Source organism: Scomber scombrus, chromosome 7 (assembly GCF_963691925.1).
Source record: "Scomber scombrus chromosome 7, fScoSco1.1, whole genome shotgun sequence".
In the NCBI taxonomy this organism is placed as follows: Eukaryota; Metazoa; Chordata; class Actinopteri; order Scombriformes; family Scombridae; genus Scomber; species Scomber scombrus.
The window spans coordinates 7,133,929-7,158,075 of record NC_084976.1 but is presented as its reverse complement, the minus strand read 5'-3'; the positions used below and the strand labels follow the sequence as shown (position 1 = coordinate 7,158,075).

Genomic DNA, 24,147 nt, shown 5'->3' with positions numbered 1-24,147 from the left:
AATCACTCAAACTGTGGACTAATAATATAATACTTCAATATAATTGTTTGCAAAAAAGTGAAAAGAGAAGCATTAGAATTACACAACACATCCAGAAACAACACATCACTATGATGTTAATGGAGTTCATAGAGGCAATGTCTTTCCCAACAATATTTTTATATTTCCAGAGTGAGAGGTCACTCCTAATCCCTCTCACAAAAAACACAGGAGCTTTCTAAATCCAGAGCATGGTCTCTCAGTTTGAGAGCACGATTAATTGATTTCACATTCAGATTTTGTGATTATTTCCCTCGAAACGTATATTCGTACTTAATAGCCCCTGCTGATGTCTGTATTTTGAGGCAGGTCAGTTCACACTTAGAGGTGAATGTGTCCAGCCGAGTTCTGCATACAGTACAAAGGAATGTTAAACAAAATCTGCTCTCACATCACAGGCTGTACTTAGCTAAATGCTAATGTCGGTATGCTAACTGGAATACAACAAGAATGCTAACATGATGATGTTTAGCAGGTTTCAAAGTTTGCTATGGTCACCTTAGTAGCATGTTATCATGCTAACATTTGCTTATTAGTGCTAAACACAGTGCTAAATACAGCTGAGGCTAATGGTAATGCCATTATAGATATTTGGTCATAAATAAAGTTATATGACAGATTTAAATTGCGCCCCGATAATGGAGCTATAGTTGTTGATATTTCAGTCCTACTGGCATTGCTGTGGCTAGAGCCATTTTGCTAGCTAGCTAAACAAGTACTGAAGATAGTTATCAAAAACGACTAAGAATTCTGTTTAAACTATGAGTTCTTTACTAGTTACACAGTGAAATGAAGGTAGTTGAACACTTTACGATAAAAGCATAGCCCTGGCTAGCTTTGTGAGTTTATATTCAGTGTTGATAAAAAGCACAAAAGCTCAGTCACCTTACACCAGACTGTCATTCACAATAATTAATGTACCAGTGACCTCATGGGGACATGTGAATGAGGTTGGAATTGGTTCTCATCACTCGCAAATTGACCTGATGTATTGGCCAATTTCCCAAAATCCTGAAATATTCTTTTAATCTCGCGTATAGAGCGACTACTGTATGTGCAAGGCATAATTAGGTCATATGCAGAATGACGAAACCAGCAGGCATTCCTGGCATGTCAAATATACCTGCAGCCTCAGCCACCTGTTCACAGCTGTCAACAGCAGGGCATTTACCTGAGCGCTGACATGCCGCCTCTCATTGTCAGGGTGGTCTTATCGTAAACTCACCTAATATGCCCTACTTTAAACATTTCAATAGAGAGAGGGCAAATGGGAGCCAAGGTAGTCATCCGATGATAAGCTTTGGCAACCTTTCTGTCACAACTTAACAGAGTCATAGTTTTTAAAAAAAGAAGCTGCTAATTGGGTTAAATTATGGTCATTATGCATTTTAAACATTCTTGTGGGAAAACTAATGACACTCTGTAAACCTCCTTAGATTGTGGGAGGAACAAGGCTGTAAATCTATTGAGCCAGAGCTATTTGCGTCACCCTGATTGTGGAAAAACAAATTCAAATCAAACACTTCTGCTGGCGATATTAAGTGTTACACAATTGATTTGTTTCATGCTGTTGGAGAGAGTGAAAATCCAGGAGTGTGTAGGAGGGCCTGGCTTACTCTGAGGAAAAAAACATGTTTCTGGGTAGCAGGGTGGACTTGTTTCGGTAAAGTTTGGAGTTAATAAGGACATGGAGAAAGTGCTGGACTGCTGCTTTATTTAGCTTATGTTTAAATGTATTTAATCTAATTATTAGAAATATGATATCCAAAGAATTGCTTCTGCTAATCATCATGACACAGATTTACAGTCAATTGCTGACTCAGTTTGTTGATGTTGTTTTGAACTTCATGTCTGACCCTTTTGTTGATTGACAGGCTGTGTGTGTGACAGATGGAGAGAGGATCTTAGGACTGGGAGACCTGGGCTGCTATGGCATGGGCATCCCAGTGGGCAAGCTGGCCCTCTACACAGCCTGCGGAGGTATGCCACCGCAGCAGTGCCTGCCTGTCATGCTGGATGTGGGCACAGACAATGAGGTAAGCACTGAAGTCTAAATAAGCAGCAACTACTTGCAGAACTTTAAAGGATTAATGCATCATTTTTCAAGTCTTAAAACAACCTGGGTACTTGACTGTTGTTTTACGATACTTGTTCACAAAAAATGTGAACCGGTCCTTTAAACAACTTCTCTCCACTAAAGCTCACTAACTAACACATTATACTTTTATTTGTTGATCATGTACACAAAGCGACTTAATTAAATTACGTACCTGGCCAAGAAATAGTCTGCTACATAATCCACCATAAAACTGCAATTTGTCATTTTTACATTTGGGTTTTTATAGAATGTGTTAATCAGTGAGCCTTTATAGGTGCTGTTAGGCAGGTTTTATTATCTTTGGACAGAGCCAGGCTAGCTGTTTCCCCTCTATTTTCAGTCTTTATGCTAAGTTAAGCAAATTGGCTGCCGGCTGTAGCTTTATTTTTACTGTTAAGACATGAGAGAGCAGCAGTCTTCTCATTGTATATTTTCGGCCTGAAAGTGTATTTTTCCAAACCGTAGAAACTTCAAGTTGGACTGTAGGGCTTTTACTCTTAATAGAGTTTTTGTTAGTCTGGTAAGTAGCACACTGCATATTTTCTTGTATTATTTTGTGTTTGCTTTACTTTTTTCTTGCTTACCTTCCACACTGAGATCAGAGATGGAGTAATTACTATAGAGAAGCTGGAACTATGAAAATATCTTGCTCAGCACACTACACTATGGATTACATACCTGTGGGGCAACTGGCTCATTATTGCCCCAAGTAGTGATGGTCAAGTTTGCTTTGTCTTATATTCACCACTCAACTCTACTACCTCAGACCCTGAAACTCAAAATATTGCTCCTGCAAATTAACATGCCACGAGTACATGATATGCCAGCTGGGAACTGCTCTTTATCCGATGTAGCCAGGTAGGCCTTCCCACAGAAATCAACAAAGAAAAAGAAAACAAATCTAACACTTTACAACCAGGAAACACCCTTTACATGAGTGAGGTAAGCAGCTCCGTCGATGGATGCCAGCTGGGAAAGCACCTCTCCGCTCTGCCAGTCTCAGAGAGCAGCAGCCAACAGAGCCGTAGTTACCTACCTATGGCTCCTTGTTCTCTGTGTTTCGGTAAAGATGATCCAAACTGTGGGCAGGGCAGCACGTGTGTCTGCAGCCTTAAACAGACTAAGAATAGACTGTGCGCGCTTCTATATACAACCCTCTGTGTACTGTATCCATGTCTTGTCAGCCTCGGCCAAGGGCGTGGCAGCCCTCAGATGCCTGTGCGCCGGGCACAGCTAAGCTAAGCCTGTCAGAAGCTGTCCCTTATTTTCCAAGACGGTCTTCAGATGACTCAGACTCTGGAGTTCAGTTTCGATCCAAGGCATGTCCCAAGTGGATTAAGGATGAGGGATGTTTCTGTGGTTGGATGAGTTTGCCCAATCTAACTACTCCTCTATATTCTTTCTGCACCTTACATTTCTGGCTTTCTTTTATTAGGTTTGTGTCCGTGGTCGCATCCTGGACGGCCTGAGGTCACTCTGACAGCACTTACCCATTACACACTTCATCAAAGTTCTCGGGGCTCATAGCAGAAATCTCCTGCAGTATAACTACAGAAACACTCTTCCCAGAAAGCCCATAAAAGACATTACATTAGTCCTCTTCTTCATGGAACTGGATTTAGAGAGCAAAATCATCTCTCACTCCGCCAAGTCTTCCACCTCAGCTTTTTATCTTTAAAGGCATACTTACTGCAGCACTACCTTTTGACCTCTTCCTGTACTGGCATCTCTAAGCATTTTAAGTTTCCATACTGAGTCAGATGCTCTATTTCAATGAGTCTGGTCTAGGGTGATAATATCTGCAGAGAGGCAGATTGGATTCTTGGGTGGATGACAGCACTTTTAGACATTTATGGCCATCACAATACAACTTTAACAATCTGCCTCAGAGTCTTTGATCCATACTCGTGCCTGTGTCCTCAATCTGCGTTATACCTGCTGCCAAAAGGAGGAGGAACTTTGAATATGTTGGAATTTTAAAGGAATAGTTAAGCGTTTTGGGAAATCTGCTTATCCACTGTCGTGCCGTGTTCTGTGTGTTCTGTGTGTTCAGTGCAGAGCTGGCAGAAGGTGATTAAGCCTAGCTTTGCATCACGATTGGAAGCAGGGAGAAACAGTTAGCTTGACGGTCTTCAGAAATACAGTAACCAACACGTCTGAAGTTCAATTGTTAACATGTTGTATAAATGTAAATTACAATTTGTGGTTTTAGGAGTGATTCATTATACTGTAGCTGGAAATGCTGCTCAGGCATGTATGCGTGGTGGGATTACGAGGGGTGGTTGAGGGGGTTTCCCCCTTTGTGGTCTATATATCCATTCCTCTGCTGACTTATTTTTATCCCCAGTGGGGACCAAATTACTGCAAATTGAGAAATAACAATAAAATCAGAAATGCACTGTCAGCACTCCCCATTGTGTACCAATAGAGATGACATGGCTTCTAGTCTACATGTTGCAGTAAATGGGCAAGGGTTTGCCTCCTTCCCTTGCTCAGAGATTTGCAGAGAGGTGGGTAAAAGAGGGGTGACAGGCTGCAGATGACCCCTCAACAGGAATGCATAAACAGAAATCAGAAGCTCGTCATCAAAGCTGACTGTTTTCTTAATGTACTGTAGCCCATTTATTTTTATGAAAGCACATTGTCATTATTTTCTACTCAGTATTGAAGTTTGTTGCATGCTGCATGTAGAGCAGCACGCAGCAGTGACTTGCAAGAATGACATTAAATGTAATCTCATGTGTTGCTGTTGAGGGATTTAATTCTGGCATGTTATATTAGCATTTACCTTTTATTTTATTGTATATGATCACATCTCCTATGTGTCCGGATGAGGAAAGATGAGGCTTGAGCTCTTACATCACATTGCTGACAGCAATGCGCTACTTGTTGAATTAAACTTTAAAACTAGAAAAGTACACTCAGTATAGTGCAGACCTCTGCAAGGCCTGTACAGTCAAGATGCCAGTGAAGCTAACAAAAACAAGAATGTATTCATTTCATTTCATTTCATTGGTCATGGAATTAATCAGCAGATGCTCCACGTCAAGATGAGACCAAACCTTTCTGTGGATGTCAGTGTTTGAGCAACGACAAAGGCCAAAATATGGCCTGTGGCAGGCTAGGAAAGCCTCTTTTTTAGCCTAGCCAATTGCCGGAAATGCCTTTTGCTGTTTCGTAATGCATATCGTAAAATGGCGAGGACAGCTGAAAAAGACAAGAGACTTCTTTTAAATTAATTATACATGCACTGGGGCAAGCTTTCCTGCAAGCACACACACTCACATGTGTGCTATTGCTGCTTTTGCTACTTTAAAGGAAGTAGCTCTAAAAGAGATTTTACTGTAGTCCCGCCTGGCTGTGGCTGACTTTTTCCATTTTTCTATTATTCTAAAGAGATGACAGGCTAAATGAGATGTAATGGGATAAATGGACCGGCTGTGTGTGTATGTGTCTTAAGCCATGTGGAGTGACTGGCTTCATATGGGAGGTAGACTAGAAGCTGCCCATTGGTATCCCGCCTCATTCTGCAGCCCCGACTGTGAGGGCATGATAGGAGCAGATGGGAGTGGGATTCTATTAGGAGGTAGTAGTAGTTCAAGATAATTATTAAAATGACTGCTATTATGGGATTATATTTGTCCTTGAGTGGATATGGGGGTAGATAGAAAGGCGGACTGGCAGATATCCAAACAGTCAAGCAGGCAGACCCCACAACCGAGATTAGATTAGCGATCATTACTAGGTAATAGTGGGTTTTTAGGTACCTGCATCATTCATATAAGATAGTGTGTTTAATCAAATTATGGTCCGTAAGGAGCTGTAGTCTGTTTTTTATATGTGAAATAAGAAAAACAGTCAGGAATATGCAGTTTTTTATTGTAAGTTGAATAGTTTTAGGAAATGTACGGTTTATTTTCTTGGTGAGACTTAAAGAAGACGACTGATACTACTTTCATGTCTGTGCAGTGAGTATGTAGTTGGAGCTAGCAGTCAGTTAGCTTACAACTAAATCTCACTAATTAACACATTATATTTTATTTGTTTCATCCCCTACAAAAGTCATAAGAAAGAAGTGTTGAAACAACACTGGTGGTTTTATGGGCGCTCATGTGCCTGTTTCCATCATTATATTTATTGCACAGACATGGGACTGGTATCAATCTTCTCATGTAAATCTCTGCAAGAAAGGAAACAGTCTTCAAAATGTCAAACTATTCCATTAATCTAGGAGTCTGAATGCCTGTGAAATGTCTGCCTGGCTCTAGACGTTTAGGAAGCGAGCGACTGCGTAGGTGTTATTTTGTTCGGCGGAGGAATGCGGTAGCTGTGTAATCTCATGTGAGAAACAGCAATAAACTTTGACTACCTGGACAGCTGTTATCTCTTCTTCACATATAGCGCAGACTAAAGATATAGACATATCCGTGGGGAGACACAGCGTGGAGAAAAAGTTTCTTCTTCAAACAAGTTAGCAGGGTGTCCAGTTTTTACTGCATCATCCTGTTATCTCCCTGGACTGTATCTATCTTTGTGTCCCTGGGCCTGATGTCACCTGGACTAACCTCAACACACACACTTACTCATGCTGAAATAAGAGCCAGTGATGTCATCCTTGACAATATGCTGTTTGTGTGTGTGCGTGTGTGTGTGTGTGTGTGTGTGTGTGTGTGTGTGTGTGTGTGCGTGCTCAGGGTAGGCTTTCACAGATCCAGACTAGTCTTGATTTCTTGCCTCGTTCCACTGCTTCTTGAATTCAATTTTCAAAAAAGGCTGCAGTTATATTCTTACCTCTCATCCAAAGTCTAGCACAACAAACAGTTTTTATATGACTTTCCTGAACTTTAACAGTCATTAGCTTGGGGAAAAAAGGTGCAACTGGAAGGTGAAAACGGAGCTTCTGTGTCTCCAGCAGCCATGAACTGTGAAGCCATACACGAGGACTAATCCCTTCTGAGAGAAAAGGGGCTGTACAACACAAAGGACAGCTTATCCAATCAACAGTAGATAATCTGGGACAGAACGACAACTCATGTCAACAGTTCAGCACAGTGTCAACGAGGTCAGCACACTCGAATCTCTCTCATGACCGACCAAGTCGCTTACAGCGCAGCTCCAACAGCAGTTTAGTCCCACAGTTTCCGAAAGAAGAGCAGCAGGAGACCGAACTCCACTCACAGAACTGAGTGACTTCTCATGACTCTAATAGAGGTTTTGATCTTTCTCTTTCTTGCATGTTGTTGCATCATTTCATGAAATTCCCACTAAGCCCTCTCTCTGATATCAGTCCCCTTTCTTGTTGGATCAAATTAAACTGTTTTGCTTGTTTTTGTTAGAGTTTAATTTAGCCACGTCCTGCCTATTACAGTCTACTGAACGTCTGCCAGGAAACGAGACTCAAGCTTTGAATAAATATCGCTTAAAAATAAACATTTTGAGCCGTTCTTGGACATGGCAGCTCTTGACCCTGCCAAGGAAAGGTGGCTGCTGCCTTCCCCAAGCCGCGCTCATCTTGGTGGCACCCTGTAATTATCCATCGCCTACATCAGTGGGAAGTAAAAAGGTCGCCTGTCTCAGCGAGGCATGACAACAGCTCTCCACCCTTTTGCGACCGAAATTCCTCAGAAGCCAAAGTTTGCAGAGATTATGAGTCTATTTACTCAAATCTATGTGGGGATCAGCTGCTTTGTTGTATGATTGAGAGAGAGTCATGTTGTGTCAGGCAGGTGCACCATGTCAAACATCTGATGAAATATGTAGAGGCAGCTTAAAGCAAAATCTGTAAGCAGTTCAATGATTAGTGGGCGTTTACTTCCATCTAATTCATCATCTTTCTTCGTCTCTGTCACACACACACACACACTCTCCCATGGACCTCTGCTCTTAATTTTCTCACTTCCCCGTTGCATCCTTCTCGTTCTTCAAGATACCGCGGTGCACAGGTCAAAGGTCACTGCAGCTCCTCCTTCATTCCCTTCAAGCTGAGTGTTAGTTCGCCCTTTGAAGGACTGCTTTGTTGATGTAAATGTAAAAAACAGTCTTGTTTCTCACAGCCTCTAGTCACATATTTACATTCCTCATTTTCATTCATCCACCTGTAGAAACTCCATGAACTTTCTTCTATCTTGGCCGATGGAGTGTCAGAAATAGTCGAAAATTAGGAGGACTTTTTGAATAAAGCCAGAAAATGTTTTTGTTTTTGTAGGAATATGTTGTTGTGTCGATTGTTCATTACTATCAGAGACGTGGTAATCCAGACATCCAGTGTAATGGTGAATTCCCCTTTAAAGCCTGTGAAAGTGATTGACAGTTAAAAAGACAACATTTGCAGCAGTGCAATAATTTCGTCTCTGCAGATTGTGTATGAACTGACAGGGGCAGTCTGATCACACATGTGGTTCACATTATAACCAAGGTCTAAGGTCTGCAGAGACACAGGTATGTGTGTGTGCCCACTCAAATACTGTATATATCTCTCCGCTCTCTTTAATTTTCACATCCAGCAAATGTCAAGACTGGATACAAAGCACAGACACAGACATAGAGTTCCTGTGTCTCTCCTGGTACAGAAGGGTTTCTTTTCTATATGAGCATGCAGGAGATCTACAAGTACACACACACTTCATTTTTTTTAAATAAATTGATTGATCATTGATGTATCTGACTTTAGAATACAGCTTTTCCCATTAAATAATATGAGTTCCTGATGTAGTCGGCCTGTAAAGTGAATTGGATGGGAGAGGGCAGGTCTAAATGAATCTTAAGGATAGAGTGACTGAACTTTGACCTTTCTCCCAGAATGAGGCTAGCAAGGTTGTTTCAGAATAAAGACCTAAAAAACTAAACCGGTTTCACAGGTTTTTGTGACCCAACTGCTAAAGAATCCTTGAGTAAAGAAAAATAAGGTCCTACAGTCTATATGTGGGTTTCTTTTCAATACTTAAATGTGTTAGAATGAACATGAGAGGAAATTGTGTCACATTGGAAATCACAGCTTGCATTTTGCAAATTTAGTGAAACAGGCCTCTGGTGCTTTACCATGCAGGAAGGATTTTACAAAGAGGTGCTTTTAAGATGCATTATGGGAAGTAAGAGACAGTGTTTTTGGATCTCTAGCAGTCCCACAACTTTACGGAAGTGCAATAAAAGTCTTATATATAAGTCTTTATTTTGTTCTTATTCATTTGAGGTTCCATAAATTGCTTTACATTGCAGTTGACATGCAAGAGAGAAACTATGCAAAAGAAGCACAGTTCGGTAAATTTACTGTTTGCACTCCACTTGCATTACATTACAGACTTTCTTCTTGTAGAAACATGGAGTCTCACATCTGTTGATCTTCTCTCTCCCTCTGCTTTTCCAGGCGCTGCTGAAGGATCCTCTCTACATTGGGCTGAGGCACAAGAGAATGCGAGGCCAGGCCTACGACGACCTGCTGGATGAATTCATGAAGGCTGTGTCAGACAGGTATAATCATCATTTGCCCGCTTCCTTTAGGCGGTCTGTTATTGCGATTTCAGTGCACGCAGCACACGGAGCTCTTAAAAGAAGCATGTTAAGCAATTTAGCATTGTTGAGAACGCGGTATGATGCAGCCAAATCTTGTGGGCTTCAGGGGTCTGGAAATTAAGTCATCGATGATTCAGTTTTATCTTCATTTGAAGCAAGGTAAGTCAAAACTCTGCTTCCCAGCTGAAATAGTTTCATGGCAACAACAGCTCATTGAAAAATGATCAGTGTCTTGGTAACCATCAGAGCTATTGATTTCACTGGCTTGAAACTCTCAATGCAGATGTTTGAGGATAGTTAGCCAGCTATGCAGAAGACTGAACTGTCAACAGCTCTATGATTTTGACAATTTCTGAATTTGTCAACAATAGTCTAACAATGATATGGCTTGTTTATTGGTTCACAGACGTTAACATTCTTCAGGGATGAGAGTATTTGCTTCTCTATTTGTTGTAAACAGGATATTTAGGGATGCATTACTCTGTCAAGCTTTGAGAATAGGACTGTGTAAACTGAGACACTCAGAGGAATAGCTGGGGAGTCGTTGTTTGTGGAGGAATCTGTTTCCAGTGACTCCAGTGGTCCCAGTCACCAAGACCAGAGGACGCATAATTTCGACTTGTGATGTCATGTTGACATGCTAAACACTGAATCACAGTGAGAGGTCAGCTTCTCTCTTCTCATTTCCTCCCCTCTCTCCTAACCTAACCTAACCTGGCCTACACTTTCTTCCAGCCTGTTTAAATTGGGAGCACAACAAGGTATTCAAGTATGTAATATTCTATATTGTCACTCATTTAGTTTGTATACATTGATGTTATCGTTTCCCTCTCTGGGATGAAATTAGATGAGTCATTTACTGACTGTACTGTCCCTCAGGGCTAGTATCTTATGTGTTTATTACAGTCCTGACCCTGACGAAACTTGTTCATACCTTTTGACTTTCTCGCGTGCCGACATGTATTTGTGTCCTTCTGTGCCATGGAACCTTCACAGCCACACACATGGGCCTGGTTAAGCCTCAGCCTAACCCGGAAAGACCGGAGTCCAGAGGGAGAGGCCTGGGTCTGGGCCCCCTCCAGCTGGCAATAAGGACGCCTTGACTCTAATAACCGGGTGGCTTCTCAACTACAGGGAACAGCGATGCTTTTTCCCCAAAGGAGCCAGATTGGCGGAAAATGAATAATTATGGGCTCAGATTGAATGAATGATTACAGCTCTACAGTCTTTTAAGTAATATTCGCGTTTGGTTTTCTAAGAAACTAAACATGAACTCAAATACTCCAGATTGACTCATCATCAACGAGTAGAAGTCTGGAAGCCTTTTTTTTAATCCACCATTTAAGAATAACCTTTTAGCTGAAGCAGAATAGTTAGTGATGCAACTGAGTGTTTGATTTCAGGCCAGGGCCCATTCTTCAGTAAGGAACAGTCAATAGGTGAAGTCTGCTGATTTTATCTTCAGACAGAAAAGAATTACCTCATAATCTTTAAAGCTCCCCAAAACACCCAAGACACTTTTAAAAGGATGAACCAAGGCTTAACATTTTGTCACATTTCATCACATTTAATTCCAAAGTGAAATTTAGTTGGATTTGTCTGCAAGGGTGATAATGTGTGACTGGAGGGATGTGCTGGAACTGAAATCTCCACTCAAGCAGTAATTTACAGAGCAGAGGTGCTTCAAGTCACACAGCAATAACACATGCTTTTTTTTTTGTTCTAAATGCTCCTCTGTCTCCAATATGGCTGACACAGATAGGAGCAGGCAGTTTTTAAATGCCTCAGTTACCTTTATGCTTTAACACATGTGTGCAAAGTGCACTTTCCCAGTTTTTGTTGCAGAATTTTCCTAGCTGGTCTGGAATTTAAACCAATAACTTTCCAGTGACACTTGCCTAACTTTTCATCTCCAGCTAAGTGTTGCCAAAAATATATATGTTAAAGGAATAGTTCCATATTTTGTGAAGCATGTGTATATGCCTTTCTTGCAGAAAGTTAGATGAGAAGACTACCACTCTCATGACTGTCTGTTAAAATATGGTTAACATCCAGTACCAGCCAGTTAGCGTAGCTTAGCACACAGACTGGAAGCAGGGAAAACAAATAGTCTTGCTTAGTCCAAATGTGACGTCATTTGCCCTCCAGCTCCTCCACAGCTAATAAATTAACATGTTATATCCAGTTTGTTTAATCCATACAAAAACTAAGTGTACAAATAATAAATGTGTGGTTTTACAGGGGGTACATTTTTGGAACTATTTCTTGCTTGCATCAGTCATCTCATCTAAATCTCACAAAGAAAGCATATAAGTATTTCCCAAAATGTCAAACTATCCCTTTTTAAAACATAAGACATGATTCTGTTTTTTTCTTATTGTCAACAAATTTAATGAAAACCAACAGGGTGTTTGTCCTCTCTCTACTTTCTGACTCCCCTACCCTGGCTGTGCCACTGAGCCCCAAGTGTATTTTCCTCTACCGAATATATAATTGTGGAAAAAACTGATCAGAAATACTGTACATATGTTCATTGTTAAAAAAGACTGAGTAATAACAGCTTGGCACTGTAGGTTTCCGCAAACACTAAATAGTACACTACAGAGGATGTAGAGCATTTGTGGAGCACTATAGTCAGCTGCAGATTAATACACATTTGATGCTTTGCTGGGTATTTACAGCAATAGGATGGTGTAATGTATGTGGCACTGGCTCAAAATAAACAGTGACCATGCTCATTGTAATGAAGGAACATGTCATCCAGTGCAGTGATGTGGCAGTGGAGCTTTATGGCACAGAAGAATAAGCAATATCAGGGTCTGGCTACAAGAACAATAGTTGTTAGTGGTTTATCAGCCATTTGTGCTTAGATAACATTGTCAGCATTATTATACTTACCATTATACTGCATTGTATTTGTTGACCTTAGGTTGATGGGTCCATCAAAAATATAGTTTTTGGCAGCATAAATGTGCTTTATGTTGTAGTTGAAGTACAGTTTAGTCACTTTCAAAACTCTAAATCAAGATGTCACAACTGTTAATATTATAAATAGTTTTACAGTATTTGACAGAAAGGGTATTCGCCCATACAAATCTTGAGTACCATGCAAGAACTACAAGAATGTCATCAACTATGTTGAACTCTTGGCACTGAGTCAGGAACAGACCGACAGAGGAAAGGAGAAAGAATGCAGAATGCGTCTTTGTCATTAATGACAGCTCAGGGATTTGAGAAATAATGTGTGCTGAGAGATGCCGGCCCTCTGGAGAACGAGAGGGAGCTAGGGATTTATTAAGGCCTCAGCCCTGTGGGGATGGTGGTTAACAGACAGCCTGTATGTGTACACAAACACGTATGTGCACACAGGCTCGACAGCTGTGTTTGGACAGAGGACCCTTGTCTGTGACCTTCTTTGCAGAGGTCCTCCCTGGCTTGCTGTGGTCCTCATGAATGCTCTCCAACTAAAAGCACAACACTCCACTTCTCCTCTGCGTCTAGTCTCCCCCTCAGTGCTGGAAGTCTATATGATATCCGCCTACTTCTTATTAGCTAGATATTCAGATTTCATCAAGTCTCAGATGAAGCGATTACGTTTCCTGAAGGAGCGGGGTCACTCGTTAACTCCCTCGTCCTACAGATTGGCCCAGACATAATACCAAATGTCTGAGTGATTCACCACATGGGACAGCGCTTGTCGTCTCAATCTTTCTCATACTTTCAAACATTAACAATAATGTCACAAGCATTTACACTCAATATATTGGACTGGTTTGGCAGCAATCACAGAAAAACATGGTTAAGTACAGCTCCATGAAACAATGAGTTGAAGTATTTTTCTTTCATTGTACTATCCATATTATTGTGGCAAGTCATAAATCACAGCAAAATAACAATTTTAAGCACAAAGGAGCTCTGTGTTGTTTTGAATTTGTTGCTCAGATAGTTTTAACAGCACCATGGCAGAAAAGGTTCAACTAGTGTTTTGTCTGCCTGTCTGGTTGTTTTCTTATTCCAGAACTTTCAGGTGTGCAAATCAGTCCATTGGAACACCTGCTGTTATAAGATCATCTGACGTAATGAATAAAGTTATGTGGAAACCACTGACTGTATATGAATATGGACTCCACTTCCTACTGCTGTTCAAAAATGAAGTCAGAATATCTCCTTTCTGGCTCATGTCCAATCTGCTAACATGTAAAGGACAGCATTTATGACCTATACTGCAGCCAGCCACCAGGGGGAGATTGAGCTGTTTTGGTTTCACTTTTGGGAGGCTGCCATGACGTCCATATTTATGTACAGTCAATGGTAGAAACTGTTGCTGTAGAAGAAGTGAGTGTTGCATTAGCCTACAAGATGATATATGTTCATAGGGGAGAAAGTGGAGCTCATACTGAGGAGGTGATGAAATGCAAATGAAGAACTCAAGGAGAAACAGTATTATAGATATGAGGTTTTGTGTAGAGTCGCAGTGAAACAATGATGTCAATTTATATGTTGCACTGAATGTCACCATGCCTCCCACTGCGAAACAAATAGGTTTACTATCAGAAAATGAATTAACAAGCATTTAAATGAGCTGCTTGATCATTCTACTAACAGCTGGATTAATGTTCAGACTGTTGTTGCTGCTGGTTTTGAATTAAGTGTCCAGATGGTTGATGAAGGTGTCCCACAAGGGTCAACATTTGGTATCCTGCTATTTATTGTATAAATAAATATTTCCCAACTGAGCATTAGAGTGTGCGGTTTTATGCTGACGATACCATCGTGTACGTCATTAGCTATACCACAGTCCATGCCTGCTCCAGTTCACAGTCTGCTTTCCACAACCTCAGACCTCTTTCATTAATTTCAAGCTTGTTTAAAACTCTGAAAGGATATAATGATTGCATTTTACAAGAGGATACAACTTTAGTCCCCCTGTGGTCTCAGAGGAAATCTAATCTAATATCATTATGTATTTTTGTCTCATTTATTTTGTTCCCTTATACTGGGAGACCTGACTGGCTCTATCAAAGTTTTCACTGTCACTGTTTTACATATTTAAGCAGGTGTCGGGAGAATATTTCTTCCCTGTTCTCTCATCCCAGTGACAGATATGAGTGCTTTCCCACCAGGCCCCTTTTGGTCTCGCAGCTCACCGAACAGACACTACTGTTGACAAAGCACTGGACAAAGAGACGGAAAGTGATCTCACTGCCAAATCTAGACAGGAGGGTTAGAGAGTTTCTTTTCTTTTTCCATAACAGCCCTGAAATGTGGGACAATATCACTGTTTTACAGTTACAAGTCTGAAGTCTTGGCAGTGGAGTCCCAACCAGTCCTGAACTTTGGTTTATACTCTGAAATATTAATGCACTTGCACTTGAAGTTAAAATTGACATTAAATATAAACTTCTAAGAATATATCATTTGTGATAGTAATAAATAAACAAACTTGGATGAATAATTTACTTACAGTCCACCAATCCACCCTGTGGCATATGTACTCATAATATTAGCCCCAGTTTAATCTATCTATCTATTCTACTGTGATCCTTTACTGTATCAAGTAAGATATTAAATAAAATGCACTAAAATAAAACAGTATTTTCATTTTGATAATTGCAAACTATGGTATATTTTATGTAAGTGGAATCACTCTCCCAATCATTCATTCACATTTTCTCTGAGCCTGTCTTTCTCCTCCACTGTTCAGATATTAATGGATTTCTAACAGCACAGTGAGGAATAAGGTCTGTTTTTCATCTTTTGGGTGTGCCCAGTTTTGCTTAGGTTACTGCCCTTGATACTTTAGCTTAGATACAAAAGCAAATCCTGCTTCTTTGTACAGGGTATTTTTTCTATCTAGCTGGCAAAAAAGAGAGGTGCTTTGTGGGATTTTGGCGTTCCATTCAGAAGGTCGTCAAGGAAAGACAATAGACTTTCAGGCAGAATAATGGACGATGAACACAAATGGCCTCCAAGACTAGCTTTGTTCTAGGCAATGCACGCACACACACTGTAAAAAACACTCCCCTATCTTTATTGGCTCAGACCAAGGACCAAAGAGCTTTCTGCATTGGGAAGATGTTCCTTTCTTTTTGCAACCCCACAACCACACATAGTCACTCTGTAGTTTATGGTCAGTGCATGCCCATAAATATGCTTGTATTCACAGCTCAGTCATTCTCAGAGCCATGTAGAAAGTCTCTGATCTTTCTCATCTGTCATTTTTTATAAAGAAAAACTATGAATTCAGTGTCTGACAATCCACATTCTGTAATCCTGTCTTTACTGTATGAGAATAGTTGCAGCGTGTGAGCATGACTCTTGTACTCTCATGGACTCCCACATCCACATCCTTGGACTTTAGACATGAGTTGTTAGTCCTGCTGAACTGGTGTGACCTCTGCAGTTGCAAGCAACACCAAACCATACCAGAGATTGTGTACTGGCAATAGGGCAAGGCCACATCTATCCTCGCCTGTCTCCATCTCCTAAAGCCCCAACACAATGAAAAGTTTATAGCTCCCTTCTTTGCCTCATTATTCCTCCTCTTCGCCCAGGCTCCCAGTGCTTTCGTACTGCTCTCTGCTTGATAGAAAACACATTTCTCCCCTCAACACTACTGCTGTGTTGGCAGTAAGTCAGCCAGGCTGTCAGTCTCTGTATTCAACATCAATGTCTTGCAGTGTGGCAGAGGAAGGATAAACACTGACCCAGTGATGGCACTCTCTCATCAGGACATTAAGTTTTATTACAGCTGAACTCAGGTCACTTTTTTCATCCTGCATTTCTTTTCTTTTTTCTTTTCCTCACTTCCTCTCATCTTCATCGTCCTGCAGCTGAACATTTAAGCAGTTCAGCAGCCACTGTAACAAGTGGGAAACCACTTTGGATAGTTGTACAATAACAGTGCAATCAAAGATCCTTTTCCTTATGAGGAATGAGGTGGGGTTTATAAAGACTGAACAAGTAGAGAAAGAGTAAGTTCCACATAAATGACAGTGAACTGAAGAAAAGAATAAAAAACGAGAGAAAAACAAATGTTATGAGGAAGGATTTTACCTCTCTCTGTTGTTCCGTTAACTGACAGGGCTGCAGGTGTTTGGGGGTTTTTGGGACAGCTTGCTGTGTATACTGAGCCTAACTTCCTTTGTCAGTAACTCACTGCAACATGAGCTCCGGTGTTTTTAATACAGGTTTCGGCAAACCCTGTCCTCCTCCCTTTTTTTGTAGCTGAGAAAAAAACTTCATAAATGAATACTGCTTAAGTATCTGGTATCTGTAGTGTCACATCATCCAAGGAACATCACACAGTCATCGCACATGTAGTCTTTAATCTTACTTTTAATGCAAGTTATACACAAATCTTCCTTTTTATATAGAATATCTTGAAGTTGTTTGATCTCTTCAGTCAACCATGCGCTAAACCCTTCCCCCAAATAGAAATTATCCAATCACATCTTAGCAACAGTAACTAGGCATAGCAGGTAAGCTTTAAGTTTCTCTACATGCTGAAGTCCTATGAATGGGGCAGTAGTACCAGACAATATGAAGAGTCTGATGGGTAGTGTCTTTTTAAGCCCCTCCAAAACCAAAACAACAAAATTGTAAGGAATGGATTAAACAGTGTGTCTGTCTCCTTGCCTCAATCTTTATTGGATTTGGAGACGTTTACACTCCAGCAATCCATGCTAACCTCAGTGCCCGAGTTAGTGTTATGCTTGCCAAATACACTAGTCGACCCCTAAAAGCCTTTTCTCTTTAGAATAGTTGTAAGTTCTCTTGCGAACGATGAAGAAATCTGACCTCTGTCTTTCTTGTCCAAGTATGTAAGCTATGCAGCCAAATAGGGCTACATTACATTAAAACAAGAAGACTGATATTATTTCTTATCATACTTGTAACATTAGGTCTAACCAGCTCTGTTCTGCAATACAAGAACAAAGCTGTTTTTCCATTTAAACGCCTTCCACATGAATCATCAGCCAGTGAAAATGCTGATCTCTTTCTTTTTTTTTTTTTCCTGGGAAATGCATCTAGCATGATATCATGTGAATATCAATTGAATGTTTGTGATTCTCTTATTCATTGGAATCAGCCAGGAACCAGTGTTTTTGATCATTTTAGCTGGTACTAAAAAGAAGGGACATGCACATGCGTCTTCACTTACTCAATAAAGACACTTTAATATATACCACATTTCAGTCAAAGACCTACCTCAGGTATAGTATATCATATACCTAGCTATGTGGCTACATTGCTACTTCACCAACGCACCTGTCACGAAGACTACTCAGGTGTGAAAAACAGTTCATTTTAGCCGGTAAAGTCTTCAGTCACTGGTTAGAAATGAGAGGACTGCTTTTGTCAACATCTGTTTGAAATCAATGAACCATTTTTTCCAAAATTACTAAGAAGTTTGAAATGGTAAATCTACCATTGTAAACTGCATGCAAATTTGACACGCATAGTAACAGTAACAGTGAGAGAGGTGAGGCTTAGCAAACTGCCAATTATGTAAAGAAAAGTAATGATTCAAATTGGATTTTAATACTGAATACTATAAAATGACTATAAGTGACAAGTCTTTGCAGTGTACAGCACCAAACTTTTGGCTGGTACTATACAATGGCCAATGATTAAAAAAAATATCCATTAGCTTGATATATAGTATTTTTTTTGCATCTATTTGTCATTAACTTTTCAGACAGAATGCCATCCTGCACACCTTCTCCAGATCATTCTTTCCTTTCCTGCTGCTGAACACCACACTCTAATCTTGGAGATAGAGAAGCAGTCGCTCTGCAAACATCCAATTAATTCCTGAACAAAAGTTCCATCTGTTGAAAGCCATGGGAACTCTGGATTCATCCTTGTTGCTGCTAAATCTAATTTACAGACTCATAACGCCAAGCTTATTTTTGGTTGTATGATGTTTTTGTAAGGGCATTGGCACAGGCCCCTGTGTTGTTGTATTGACTAGATGTGATGGGTGGTCTTAGCAACATCTTGTAAAATTGAGCACTGCTGGTTTACTGGGAGACTGGGTGGCCTCTGTGTTCTTTCCTTCAAATTTTGAGTTTTTGTGTTTCTTCTTCTTTGTTAGGGTTTGACCTCCCTCACTGACGCTGCATTGTGAGGTGCTGTCATAAAGCTGGGGAACAGGTGTCAGCTTGTCAAATGTCTATTAAACAGAACTGTGTGCAACAGTCTGTGGCTTTAATTTTCACTTCAAACCAAAGAGTGTTTTGTTTTTCTATTTCATTTGAAACTACATTATGTACACAGACAAGCCATCTTCACCTCTCTTCATTTCTCATCCTGTGCTGCATAGTGCAGTGGAAGAGCGCCCTCCTCAGGACTCAAATAAGTTCTCTGAAAGCAGAAGCTCTTGTCTGCATTTGTGTGTCAATTTGTACACTAAAGTTGATCTAATGTCATTTTTAAGTTAATTGGGCTTATTATCGCCTTTATCTTTCCAGTCTTTTTAAGGTGTCTGTTGCTTCAGAAAGATTAAATGCAATTCTTCTGTTGACAGGTACAGCATGGACTGTCTGATCCAGTTTGAAGACTTTGCAAACATTAATGCTTTCCGTCTGCTGAGCAAGTACCGCAATAAGTACTGCACCTTCAATGATGACATCCAAGGTAACTCAGACACACGAACATCCTCTGGTTCATTTCCCTTTCATAAAACCACATGATTGGTATACATTTTATATTTATTTATTTAAAATAATGATTAATATATGAAGTTTGAAGTCCTAGATACTGCTGTATATTAATATTTTGGGTTCTGTATATTTTTGGAGGAGAACAGTTTCCACTAGAAGAGCGTTCCTGCTCTCTCCTGATGGCTCATTAAATTGTCTGCTGCTTTTAATGAGTCAAAGAGAATAAGTAGAGCAGATGTTGTTGGTTATTTGTTTGGCTATTAGGCTGTTAATGAAGTTCACCCCAACACTCCAACTGCTATTCTGAGTACTATTACAACATATTGGAGGTAAGGGAGTGGGTGCGGTGCATTTTCAATAGCACTACCTTGGCTAGAGCTGACACTACCAAGCTGAAAAACAAAGCAGTCTGAAGTTTAATAGTTAATTATATAATAAAACATTGTATGGAGAGAGGGCTGTAAGTGACACAGCTCCAACAATTACACTAAGTACACAAATGCACCGCTTACCTCATGCAGGACAGAATTAGGTCTGTTCCCTCTGTAACACTTACAGAGGAAAAACTCAAATTGTGCTACTGAAAATTGTCATTTGATATTGCTCTATAATCTCCTTCAGGTACTGCTGCAGTGGCTGTAGCTGGACTCCTGGCTGCCCTCCGCATCACCAAGAGCAAAATGTGCGACCATACTATAGTGTTCCAAGGTGCAGGAGAGGTAGGTGTAGCACACGTAAAAAAGGAAGACTATATAACTTTAGCTAAGTAGCATAATGGCAACTCTCTTGAGTCTGTTGCTTTTATGACATCAATGGGGCAACAAGGTGGATGAAGATTTTAAATCACGATGTCCTGTCCCCTCATTTCCTGCTCTATATTACAGCTACTGTACATAATAAAGGTAAAAAATGCCACAAAAAGGCATCATCATTAAGGCAAAACCAGAGCAGGAACAACATGTCCCCCGGTGAAGTGCAGTGTATTCGGTTTGGCAGCAATAGTTTAAGTCAGTGTACTGTCTCAGCTATTTTAGTTACCCAACAGGTCCATATTAAGTTTGTTAACTAATGTTTGCTAACATTAAGCTACTGGTCATACCAGACCAAGTAAGGTTAAAGCAGTGAAACACCTCAGTGTATTGAGCTGAGTGAGGGTGTGTTTATATTATGTTTTTTTATGAGCCTGTTTTGTTCTTCTATCAAAAGCTACATGCTCTCTCTTTAAACAAGACGTTCAGACCATTAATGGTCAGTTTTACCACATTTGATTTGTGTGCAGTGGAATGATTTCAGTTTATAATAACATTACATTTATTGTAGTGTCATTATTCAAGATGTGTGGATTAGCAAACATATATAAAAACATTCAAATATTGTAATTTAGGATCACATCCCTTCTGAAACTTGTGCTTGTAACTGGCATGCTAAAGCTGTCAAAGCTGGTGTAGACTCCTCATGAACAGCTTATCTCTTCTCTCCCAGGCAGCGATGGGGATCGCTGATCTGATCACCATGGCCATGGAGAAGGAGGGACTCGCCAAGGAGGACTGTATGAAAAGGATCTGGATGGTTGATTCCAAGGGCCTCATTGTCAAGGTGCCTTAATGAAATAAAGCAAACACGCATATGTACAAACACTTTCACATGCACAAGTAAACCACTAATGTGATCTGACCAGTGATCTGAGAATGTTGGATTTGCATTGTGTCATTGAATCTTCAAAAAAAAGTTCCAGGAACTAGATAAGGCTGATAGAAAAACATGTAACCATAATAATAAGTCCTGACATGCAGATCAGTTAGATTAGGAATATCTGAGGGTGGATTTCCCTGAGCGTTTTCGCCCTCAGAACTACTTTCCCATGGTTCATTAACTTATATGACAGATGTCCTTCCTTGGAATCACTGCAAAAGGCTCTCCAGAGGGTGAACATTAGCATCTGCTATAGCTCAGCTTTGTTCACATTATCCATGTTATTCAAGCATCGCCTGTCTTTCTCATCCCTAAATCCTCCTCTTCACTCTCCTTATCTCTCCTCCACCTCTTTCTAAGTCCTCCAATGTCACTTTGATGATCTACGAGCTAGTATGAACAAGAAATGTCGGTGCTAAATGTAATTGTCCGCAAAAAAGGGACTCTACATCTTAAACTCACCCATATTTCTTCAGTGTCTGATGTCTCCACACATGGTCTTTAATGTCCTCCTCTTCCTCCTCTGCTCTGTCTAAATCCTTAGGGTCGAGACCACCTGACTCATGAGAAGGAGAGGTTTGCTCATGAGCACTCAGAGATGAAGAAACTGGAGGATGTGGTTCGGAAACTGAAACCCACAGCTATCATTGGTAAACCATCAAGCATTCATAAGATCCGGTTTGAAAAGTAAAGTATGGAAGTAAATAATGGAATATATTGCATATTGTTGGCTTTCTGTCTCAGGTGTGGCAGCTGTTGCTGGAGCTTTCTCTGAGCAGATCATTATGGACATGGCATCTTTCAACGAACGCCCAATCATCTTCGCTCTTAGCAACCCAACAAGCAAAGCCGAATGCACTGCTGAGCAGTGTTACACACTAACAGAGGTACTCAGAAGACTCAGAAGTGTTGTTGTATCATATGAATAGAGATCATTCATCTCTATTGAAAAATGGAAGAATACTTTTAAACATTACTGTACCACTTGTGCTGCAGGGCAGGGGCATCTTTGCCAGTGGCAGTCCATTTGACCCTGTGACGCTGCCCGATGGGAGGACATTCTACCCCGGTCAGGGAAACAACGCCTATATCTTCCCTGGTGTGGGCCTTGGTGTCACTGCTTGCACCATCCGATGTATTACTGAAGAGATATTCCTTACTGCAGCTGAGGTAACACATTGGCTTTAACACCATAGATGCACGAACACTACATGAGTTGTGTTATTGATCACTAATGCTGTCAGCCAAATTCTCTAATGAAAAGCTTGTGTGCCTTGAGGCTTTCAGGGTAGATTATTGATGACTTGTTACTTTGTAAGCGGGTATAAAAACAATAAATAGATATAAATAAATTCAGCACTGTTTAAAACTAATGTTACATCATGTTGCCACAATCACTGACTGTCTGTTTACATTTCTGAACATATTCTTAATGTGTCATCGAACTGAGGTTTTACTATTATTAATGCCACTGTGAAGATGATCTCTGAGCTCATACCTGAAGCTTGTTACGTTATAATCTCCTCCACCATATTTGAACCTGCATAATCCCATTTCCCCATTTTGCTTCACCTATAACCCTTCATTGCTCTTAGCCAAAATGTGACAAGAAACTCTCATTCAGACCACCAGCCTCACTGCATCATTCCATAAATATAGCTGAGAGTAATGTGACATGTGCAGCACATATAAGCCTGTTATTGAATGTTCTGCTCTATCGTTACCTGAGCTGTGTGTATACTGTTCCACAGGCTCTTGCTCAATTGGTGACAGACAAGGACCTCACTGAGGGAAGACTGTATCCTCCTCTCAACTCTATCAGGGAGGTCTCTCTCAAACTGGCAGTCAGGGTGAGAGCACACACACACACACACACACACACACACACACACACACACACACACACTCACACACACACACACAAATTGAACATTAGATTATCTCCATCACTTCAATTTGAGTCCATTGGTTTGCAAATATTTCACCAAAAAAGCTGTAAAAAAAAAAATTGGTATTGTCCAAAACCTGTGCGTTACAGATCATTGAGTATGCCTATGAGCACAACATGGCAACACTTCAACCAGAACCGTCCGACAAACAGGCATACGTGCACTCACTCTCTTTCGGCACTGACTACGACGAGTTTTCTGTGGACTCGTACCGCTGGCCAGAGGACAGCATGACGATCCAGTCATGCAAACTTTAATCCACTTGACAGAGACAGAACGTCCCCTCAAGGGGCGAGATAACTACTGACGTCCAATATCACCACAAGACGTGATGTTGACATATGAAAGAGGATGTGTGTAGAATTTTCTCTTTAATATATTACTGTGAAATGAATGATGACAACACATTTTACTGGAAGCAAAAGAGCCAACAGTGTTCACCAGTGATGTTTCGTGCTTCTGGTGGGCCTCACGAAAGACATATTGAGCTTTATTTCTCGTAATTACTCCTCTGCCCCAAATAATAGCAAGAATAGAATGTACTCCATTATATGAAGTTATTCAATATTTCATAATATATAAAGAACAGACCAAAGGGAAGTTAATGAGATGTGAAACAGATAGCAGTTTTCTGAAATATTGCACTAATGGCTGTTATCACATGACATGTTGCAATAATATATATATAGGGGAAATCCTTCACAGGTTACTTTTGATTGTACTGTAATAGGAAGTAACTTTATCACTGTGTCAGAGAATATCTAACAACTCATTGTGGAATAAAAATGTTTTTGATTAATGTTTTCCATGTGTGATTATTTGTAACCTACTGACAGAGAAAAGGTGCAGTAAGTATTGGAATATTGGATAAAGATATTTGTCTATCTTGTGCAAATGTTTCTCTGGTCGATGTACACTTTTGGTATCTAAGTTGTTTTTTGTCATCTGTGTGAGAAGATGTTTAATTTCCAAGTGACATCATTTGCCTTGATAAAATTCATATCACTGAGTTGAAAAACAAACCAGAAGCCTTTTGTCTGAAATGTATCAAATGGTACTCTGGCTCCCTCACAAGGTCAACATATGTCATTGCAATCCAATTAACAAACTGCTTATTATGTGACCTTATCATAAACTCTGCATGTGCACATTTGTGTTTTAAAACTTTGAGACAGTTGATTTTTATCACCAA

At 40.3% G+C, this 24,147-nt stretch overlaps 1 protein-coding gene across 1 annotated transcript in view; it reads left to right on the top strand.

Moving 5' to 3' along the window:
• Positions 1-23,754, top strand: part of me1 (malic enzyme 1, NADP(+)-dependent, cytosolic) — an 85,088-nt gene extending 61,334 nt beyond the window's left edge. The window contains exons 5-14 of the mRNA XM_062422175.1: positions 1,914-2,075; positions 9,501-9,604; positions 19,179-19,288; positions 19,936-20,033; positions 20,797-20,910; positions 21,551-21,656; positions 21,751-21,893; positions 22,003-22,176; positions 22,758-22,856; positions 23,045-23,754. Coding sequence (XP_062278159.1) covers positions 1,914-2,075; positions 9,501-9,604; positions 19,179-19,288; positions 19,936-20,033; positions 20,797-20,910; positions 21,551-21,656; positions 21,751-21,893; positions 22,003-22,176; positions 22,758-22,856; positions 23,045-23,212 — 1,278 coding nt within the window. The 3' untranslated portion in view covers positions 23,213-23,754. The remainder of the gene's footprint in view (positions 1-1,913; positions 2,076-9,500; positions 9,605-19,178; positions 19,289-19,935; positions 20,034-20,796; positions 20,911-21,550; positions 21,657-21,750; positions 21,894-22,002; positions 22,177-22,757; positions 22,857-23,044) is intronic.
• The last annotated feature ends 393 nt before the right edge of the window (positions 23,755-24,147 follow it).